Raw genomic sequence first — 9448 nt, 5'->3', positions numbered from 1 at the left:
GTGCATTAAAGTCAGCACTTTTAACAAAAAGCGATACCTGAAGTGCACTTAAGTCATCGCTTTTAATAGGAAGCGCTGCCTAAAGGCAATTAAGCCATCGCTTTTAGAAGGAAGCGCTGCCTAAAGTTCACTTAAGCCAACATTTTAACAAAAAGCGTTGCGTAAAGTGCATTTAAGTCAGCGCTTTTACATTAAAAAAAGTGATGTCTATACCTATAACGGCGCTAGAATAGACAACGCTTAAAATTGCTGCCTATGGTCTTATTTGGCATAGTGTGAACGAAGATAACTCGACCATCTGCAAGAACATGAGAGGGGGCAGGTGTACTCACCTAAACTTGAAGCGTCTCGAGTGGGTCACACACATAATAAATCAAGTACAGAGCATAAACTGGAGCATGAGAAATGTCCAACTTCCAAGTCAGACCAATTATCAAATTAACCTAGTGACTAATCGACAAACTCTCCTGACAAAAAATAATTTTATCGCACAATTTCCAAATAATCCTGACCACTGAATGTCAAATCAAAAGCAAATATGTATAAGACTTCTTTTCTTGACCTAACCCTTGAAAAACCTCTAGAAACCTTAGGATCGAACGAGGAAGGGATAAAGGCATCTCCACATACATAAGCACCTTATACCAAATCAACGAGACAACTTCACACTAAACAAACAAATGATCCACAAACTTAACCTTCCCTAAGCAAATCTCACACGCAATTCGATTATCACCAGACATAATACAAAGTCTAATAAAATATTGCATAGTCAGCAGTCTATCTTAAAAATTATTAAAAAAATCACCACCTTAATTGAAAGGTTTCTAACTCTTCTAAACTCTAGTCAAATTCTAAATTACCCGAAAAGGCCTGCTATATATCAACTCCCATCACCAACAAATAATTTCTAAAATAAGAAAAATATTTGTAATAATTAACATCAGAAGAATAATCCAACTTATGATGACTCATCCATATCATGGTACAATCCAAATCAATAATATCCAAATTCTTCAAATAATGTATTAAATAATTAATCTAGCATAGAGAATTTTTAAAGGTACAACACCCTAAAAGAAGTGGTGTATTGCATCAGCCCTTATCTACCTAGCTATATGCATGGTGGCACATCCATTGTAGGATTGAATTAACATGGAAACAAGCCAACCAAGTATTGTGCATGCATGGCAACATGTTGTTATCTTTCAACACAATCATGTATAGCCAACTTTTAGAACAACAATTTGGCTCACTTATTTGCGTAAAGCCTTCAAATGCTTATCTTCACACTCATACTCATCAATCCTATAATGCGCTGGCCCATTCTTTCGTAATATCACGTTTTTTAGTTAGTGCATTTTCCTCTGCCTACCCTTTTCCTTTATTAATTCTCCTTATTAATATTATTATTATTATCTTCCAAAATATTTTGAACCATTTAAAACAAATCATTCATAAATAATTTGATTAAAAGGCACAAAATGAATTAACAACACATACATAAAAGGTTCATTAAGCTTTTTCTCTCTATGGAAGAGTTGATAAAAAGAAAAGTAAATTATATAATAAAATATACGCAAATCTTAGCTAACTTTTGTCGTCTTTTTGCTCTTTCTATATATTAAGGACCTTTTATTTTGAGACGTACGTTGTGTCTATATGCAATTTTGGTTACCACAAAACACTAAGTGGTGGGTTTTATTTTAATGGTGGAAATGGTGGGGTTCATTTCATTTGAAACAAAATATCTATCTACCTGAAGAATTATTCAATTTTACTAATATTAATTCAAAATATCTACAATAATAGAGTTTCTATTTTATATTTTTTAAATAAAATGTATTTGTTTTATCTTACTAATGGAAAAGCATAAGATTTTTAAAATAATGAATCATTGGGATAAAGAGGAAATAAAATACTATTTGAAAATGATTATTTAAAAAAAAAACAGAAACAATTTTTTCCAGCTATTTTACCATATTAAAAATTTCATAAAATTGTTTTTTAGTAGTAAAATCTTATTATCAAATTCGGAAAAATATTATAGATAACCAAGAGTACACAGGATCAAAGAAAACAATTGACCACTAAAAATGCAGAAAAAAAAAACCTACTAAATAGAAACGAAAACAAAACCAAAAATCCAAAACCACCTTTAACAAATAATCATTGTGATAAATAGGAAATAAAATACTAATTGAAAATGATTATTTATAAATTAAAAAAAAAAAAAAGCAAAATTTTCCAGAAATTTGACCATATTAAAGATCTCATAAAATTGTTTTTTAGTAGAAAAGATTATTAACAAATTTGGAAAAACAATTATAGATAGCTTCAAGAATACCAAGAGTACACAGGATCAAAGAAAACAATTGACCACAAAAAATGCAGAAAAAAACCCTACTAAAATAGAAACCAAAAACAAAACCAAGAAACCAAAACCATCTTTAAAAAAACACAATGTTTTATTTTAAATAGTATTTTTATCAAACACAATTTAAAAAGTAAAAATAAATTGTTTCCCAAATTTATGAAACCTAATATTCTTACATCATACCTAAAACAAATAATATATGTACGATTCTTGCACATGCACCTAATTAATTTATAAAGCATGTACAACTAATAATTACTCAACCTGTCATAAAAATAAAATAGCTCAAATCACTATCCGGAAACAGTTACTATTTCAGTTAGAACAAACTATTGTACCTGGTAGTTGAGACACTAGTGAAAATGAAGAAAAAGTGCTTTTAAATATAATAAAAAATTGCAATAGAAAGTAGAAAAGACAAATAAACATGTGGGTTCCTTGGCATTTAGCAATTAATTTTCACGTTTCACAACTTTTATTCTGTTTTGACTTTGGTTTATATGTCACATATGGTTGATATTTTGAGAAAATATTCGTAAATAAATTTTTATTAAGAGTCAATATCTTCATAGTATAATAATAATTACGTTCTAATCCAAATGTTGTATATATTAATTAATTTCTAATTATTGGTATTGCATGCATTATCTTAACACTTTCCCTTTTGTGATGGAATGGAATTTGACTAGATTAGATTAGTATCCTTTAATCATGTTTAGTGTCCGGTATTTTTGTCTTGTAATTAGAACGATGCCGTTATCAAAATGAACATTAATTGATTTTAAATTGAAGCACTTTTAGGGAGGGCTTATCTGTCCCCTTGTATATGACATATTAAAAAGCAAAGTGAACCCATCCCTTCACATAATTCATATCATGGATTTGCTTTTCCTAAACATTAAACTATACATGATTTGATCATTATAGCATAATTGACATATAATTTTTCGGTGAGAATAGAAATACATTAGTAAGCACCTCATTATAATTAGTTAAAGAGTTTTAGAATTTCAAAGATTTTTTAAAAAAATTCTTTCAAATTTTTCATATTTGAACTTAAACTCTTATTATAGACCTCTCAAAAAAATACTTATTTTTTTAAACGAATTTAGACTTAGCTAGCTCGACTTTAAAGATGGAGTCGGGCATTTTAAAGGAGCTCAATTGCAATTTTTTGAACATAAATAAAAACATGGTAATACTAACTAGTGGTCTAAGAATACATATTAAAAAAATCATAAGTAAAATATTTGTGTTGAAAAAATAAAAATAAAATTATTATAAAATTTTAATTAAATCAATGCACAATTTTAAAACACAAACATTTTATACTTAACCTAAGTTTTACAATTATAAATTTCTTAACATTAGCGTTGCCCATAAAAATATATCTAACACTCCATATAAAATGCATTTTAAATTTCTTAAAAAATTTAGAATATCTTTGTTTTTAATTTTGCATTTTTCTTACATAAAATTCATTTTAAGTATTGATTAGTTGGATGATTCAACGAGTTTCTTATTTCACAAATCGAGCTACCATAGACTAATTGTAGTAGTTATAATTTGTCATGAATATATGAATAATTAAATTATAAAAATGTAGCAATCAATTATATAATTGTATAGTACTATACGATAAAAAAAGAATACTAAAACAATTCATTTTCATTAATACTTGAACATTGATCATACAAGGAAAAGTGAACTTGAAATTATTTATTAGAGTTATAATATATGGCCAAAGCTTAGGAATATTGTTATATAATTGCTTTCATGGCCATAACCAATTACACCAAATTAAAACCACACATTTACATTAATTAATAATAATAATAATAATAGAAACTAAACACTTATACAAGAAACTAAACACCCTTCTTGCATTTTACAATATTATATGAAATTGAAAGTTTAGGTTAAGTTTTTTTTTCTTCAATTTTTTATTTTTCTTGATCATGGATCCCTTAATCAGAATTTGCCAACAGCACCTCCTCCACCTCCAGGATTGTGCTCAGATCCAGTCTTCACAACATCAATGATATGGCCACCACTCAGTTCTTGACCCTTCAATGGTGCCTGAAGCACTGGTGTTGCATTTCTATATATCAAATATATCACCATCTGAATTATTCCAAACACAAATCCAAGTGTATTTGGTAGCTGCATAATACAAAGTACAAACATTAATGAAATCCTCATAATTTATTTAATAAATAAAAAATTGTTTATATATCCAAAAGAAGAAAAGAATCAATTAATTTATAACTTAGCTTTTCCTATATGTAAAGTTTTCTAATTAAATTATTGAGGTTGGAGGGGGGTCCAGATAGCACTCAAAATATTTCTTTTCATGGAAACTCCAAATTAATGGAGCACAAAAATATATAGTATATTTTTCTAAAAGTATATTTCAGCATTATCAAATATAAAGTTAAAGTGAAATTTTTTCCAAAAATAAAAAACAAATTTGGAAAATTGAATTAAAAATGATAAACTTACAGCAACATAGTAATCCTTGAGGAGAAGGCCATAGAAGAACCACATAACAGCATTGATGGTTAAAAAGAAGGACAAGAAAAATGGCATGTATTCGACGCTCCTTGTCCTTATGACTTTGCTCTGCACGAAATAATCGTCAAAATTTAATTCCATACCCTAAAATATTATTATATACCAAAAAAAATATTTTGTAGGCTAAAATAATTTTATATCTTCGAATTCTTACGATGACGAAGAGAGGTGCAGCAAAGACACTTATGTTGAAAACAAGACAAATCCATCCGATAATAGCAAGACGTTTCGCTCCCTTTGCGAGGTAGAGAGTTGATAGAAGCATGGCTCCAAATCCAAACACATTCAGCAAGAGAAGTAGTTTTATGGTAGAAAGCTATAAGAAAATAAAAAACAATTATAACAATTTAAATTTTATAGTAAAGTTTTTTTTGATAATTATGTATGAGGACTATTAAAAAAAATACCCTAGATTTCTTTGAGGCATAAATCAGGAAGATTATGAGATAAGCTGATTCAACAATAATTCCAAAAGTGTTAATGGTGATGAGAAGAAGAGCAGCTTCTCTTTTCACAAATGCATAGTAAATCCAAAGCATTGCACTGAAAAGTGCAACAACATAAGGAAGTGACTGAAATCCCTCAGCAGATTTCTTCTTGAAGATTATGTAAAAAGTTGGCCTGCACAAAAAAAATAATATATATGTTTAAGAAATTGTTACTTCAAAGCTTTGACTAATTAATATACAAAAAAACAAAAATAATGATTACTTACACTGGTGAAAGAAACACTGCAAAGGAAATGATGTTGCCTATAAAAACAACAATAAAAAGACAAAAAATTAATATTAGGGTTGAGAAGAAATTAAGATATATCACCATGCAATCTGCATGTTACCTATATATGTATATATAGTTAATAAAAATTTAAACCCTAAAAAATAATAGTATATCAACTTTGCTATGCATAGTTACAACAAGGATAATTAATTATAGTAATGAAGAATGAGAAAAATAAAAGTATGATGAATATGCATGGATTATAGCTATAGATATATCTATAGTATATACCTAGAAGGCCAAAGACAAAAGCCCAAGTTTCACGATGCATGGCCATTTCTTGAATCTAAGTAAAAAACTATTGAAAACTTTGGAATATTTAAGAATAAGTGTCACTCTCTTTCTTTCTCAAAGTGAAAACCCTTAGTTGAAGGTATCTCTTTGTTTCTCTCTCTAAATTCCACGAGTCGATATGCATATAATATGAGTGTATTTATAGTGCCATAAAGTTTAATCTAGTTGTGCAAGGTCAAGTGGCAAAAGAAAATGTGAAATGTGCCTTTAATTTTAGAGGACTTAAAAGTATATACACTAGTTGTTCATTCATGATCTCAAACGTTACTCACTTTTAACACACTATCCAAATACTTTTCTTACCCTATTGCAATCTTTTACCTTATTTGGTTTTAACCATTTCAACATATACACCCCCTCTCACCAAGTAACTATTGCTATTACTAGTATACATACACAAAAATTTAGTTGGGGCCACCATGGTTCTTTCTGATGTGTCACCCACTAAGTGGTTTAAAGGATTACAACTCATACTGTGTGATAATACACTTGTATTTCCCATTTATTGATTAATTCCTATTCCAAAGGGTAAGGGTGCTCTTATGACTTCTCTAACTCTCATATAAGGTATTTTTTTACCTTAAGAATGGCGTGGTTGTTGCATCAATATCCATTTTGGCATCATTTACACCCCTTTTTTTAAAAATATTTTTTATTACAATATAATTTATTTATTTGAAGGTGTTTGGCACTAAATATAAATAAATTTGTGAGATGGATTGAGTATAATTAATAATGATTATTTTAGTTTAGTGTCTTCTACTTTAGAATAAATAAATTGAAATAAAGATATAAATTAATTTGTCATAAGTGAGGCGGTGCAAGGTTGTGGTATAGGATTTAGGTGGTTCTAGTGGGAAGGAAGGACGTTACTCAATCCCTTAAGTTTAGTCTTCTATTCTCGATCATCTTTCGTTTGGTGGAAAGATATGTCTTTGTTGGATTATAAATTAGATGATTATTGTGATTGGTTTGTAGAGGGAGTTCATAAGAGAGAAGATAATGATCTTCGAACATCCTTTTTAGGACGACCCTTGGGTGGGGTATACTCCTCATAGGGTTAGGTTTACGAGGTTTTATAGTGTTTCCAGCCAGTTTGGCAAGTTTGTTGTCGAGATTGGGACCCTAATGAATGAGGTGCTTCACTGAGACCTCGAATGGAGGAGGTCTCTTTTTGTGTATGAGCAGGAGATGGTCAATAATATTCTCCTTTTTATTTAAGATGTGGTTCCTTCTCAAGATCCTAACCCGTGGTGGTGAAGTCATGCTAAAGATGGAGTGTTTTTAGTTTCATTGAATTATTCTTCTCTTGCTTACAAGCTTCCTTTATCTAGTGAAGCTCTTGCTGAATAAAATCCCTACAAGGATTAATCTTTTTGAGCGTAAGGTTATTGTGGATGTTGAGCGTGTGAGGTGTCCTATGTGTGAGGGTTGAGTTTTGTTCTTATTTGTTTGTTTCTTGTGAGTAGACAACCTCCCTGTGGTATATAATTTTTAGATGATTAAGGTTGTGTTTAGTCCTTCCCTAAGGATCTTCATTCTCTTTTTGAGTTGTTTATATCCTTGTGTGAGGTTCTTAGAAAAAGAGGGGGTTTCTTATTGATTTTCTATGAAGTAGCTTGGTTGGTTTAAAAATCCCATAATCATGCGGTCTTTACATATAAGTCTACATTTGTGGATGAGGTGGAGGATAATAACATATTCCTTGATTGGAATTGGTTCCAAGGTACGTGACTAGCTCATAGTAGTACGAGAGTCTTTAGCGTCTCTTTGATGGAGTATATATATATATATATATATATATATATATATATATATATGATTATCTCTTTTCTAGGATAATTAATGATTTGGCTTGGTACTTCTTGTACCCATGTTTCACTTTTTGTAAACTCGGGCATTAGTTACCTTCTCCTCATTTATAAATAATATTTATCATTAAGAAGTCATGTTCTTACCACCACGAATACAGTGGACTTGATCATCTCTATATTTTGGGGTAGTTGAACCCCTATTTAAAGTGGTTGTTTTTATTGCCAACTCCTTAAAGATAAAATCCCCACTGGAATCTTTTTAAACATCATATCTTTTTTTGTTGTACAATGTTTCATATTGAGAAATTGGCAAAATGTACGATGTTTCTATTTCAGGAGTCTCCGAAATATGGCTCTATAATACAAGTGCATATGAACATACTAAAAAGAAACTTATCCCCTCGGTTTTTACCTAAAACCGATGTAATAATAATGAGTTATTACCTAGGTTCTCTACAACACCGAAAGTTAATATTGGACGCGCTCTAGTTTTGTAAATAATAAAAATGCAAAGTTTGGGAATCAAACCCATTTGAGATAACTTTACCCCTTAACTATTTAATAACCAAAGGTTTAAGGGGTAACTTTTCATAATGCCCTTCATTTCACGTGTGACGTTAGATCTGTGTTTTGTAGTGGTGTCAATGCCCCAATGATAAAGTAGTCAAGGTGTTAATATAAAATGGAGGAGCTTGGCTGGTGCATAGTGTAGATTGGCATATATACCTATGGTATTTGTCACACTTCTTGATGAAATTTATGTTGTCTCTCATTAATGAGGGCCAATAGTAACCTACTCTTAATAGCTTGAGGAACTAGGCTCGCCCTGTGAATACAAGATTACACTCAAAGATGTTTTTGATTCATGGCAAACTCAAATAAGCATTCAAACAACAAGACGGAAGCAGAAAACTTAAAGAAAAGCAAGCATTGATCACTCATAGGGCAACCCATTATGTTTACATGTTTAAAGGTTGACTCAACACAAGCAAAACAAGAAGAATGCAGAAAAGCAGCAGCTAGGTCGACCTACCATCAACCCAGGTCGACCTAAAATGGAGAAAAATTCATATACTCCTGCTAGGTCGACCCACACATCATTTAGGTCGACCTAAATTGATGAATTTTACATACCAGCCTGTTAGGTCGACCTACACATCAACTAGGTCGACCTAATCTGTGAAAATGTCTCCAGAATGCATCAGAAGAGGATTCTGGTCGACCTACTCCTTCAACAGGTCGACCTAACTGGGAGCAAAATTCTGCAAGCTCTGTTAGGTCGACCTAAGCACTACAAGTGGTCGACCTAATTGATCAAGAAAGTTCAAAAATCAGTTTTTCTTGGTTCTAACTGTTATGCAATCATATATATATATATTGTGCAAGGGTAATTATTCAAACACCAACGACTGAAAGATACACAAATGCTTCTCATCTTCGTTCTTCATCATCTCCAACACAATTACACATAATCATTCTTGCGTTGCGGGTTAGTGATGAGTTCGATAACGTCCATGGAACGGAATTGAAGATTCCTAGTGGGTGAAGGTTTGTGGGGTTTGTTGGTGAATAAAATCTGCGGGTTTTGTCCTCCACGACGGGTGGTTCT

General features: G+C 30.9%; 1 protein-coding gene across 1 annotated transcript; it reads right to left on the bottom strand.

The window, feature by feature from the left end:
- Positions 1 to 4069: 4069 nt before the first annotated feature.
- On the bottom strand, positions 4070 to 6151 carry LOC131608019 (bidirectional sugar transporter SWEET13-like). Its single transcript, XM_058879962.1, has 6 exons — positions 5963 to 6151; positions 5667 to 5703; positions 5359 to 5572; positions 5106 to 5267; positions 4880 to 4999; positions 4070 to 4540 (listed from the first exon to the last, which is right to left on the bottom strand). Exons 1-6 carry the CDS (start codon positions 6006 to 6008, stop codon positions 4349 to 4351), a joined length of 771 nt encoding a protein of 256 aa, XP_058735945.1. The 5' UTR covers positions 6009 to 6151; the 3' UTR covers positions 4070 to 4348.
- Positions 6152 to 9448: the final 3297 nt, after the last annotated feature.

Source organism: Vicia villosa, linkage group LG5 (assembly GCF_029867415.1).
Source record: "Vicia villosa cultivar HV-30 ecotype Madison, WI linkage group LG5, Vvil1.0, whole genome shotgun sequence".
Classification (NCBI taxonomy): domain Eukaryota; kingdom Viridiplantae; phylum Streptophyta; class Magnoliopsida; order Fabales; family Fabaceae; genus Vicia; species Vicia villosa.
This window is presented reverse-complemented; position numbering and strand designations above follow the sequence as displayed.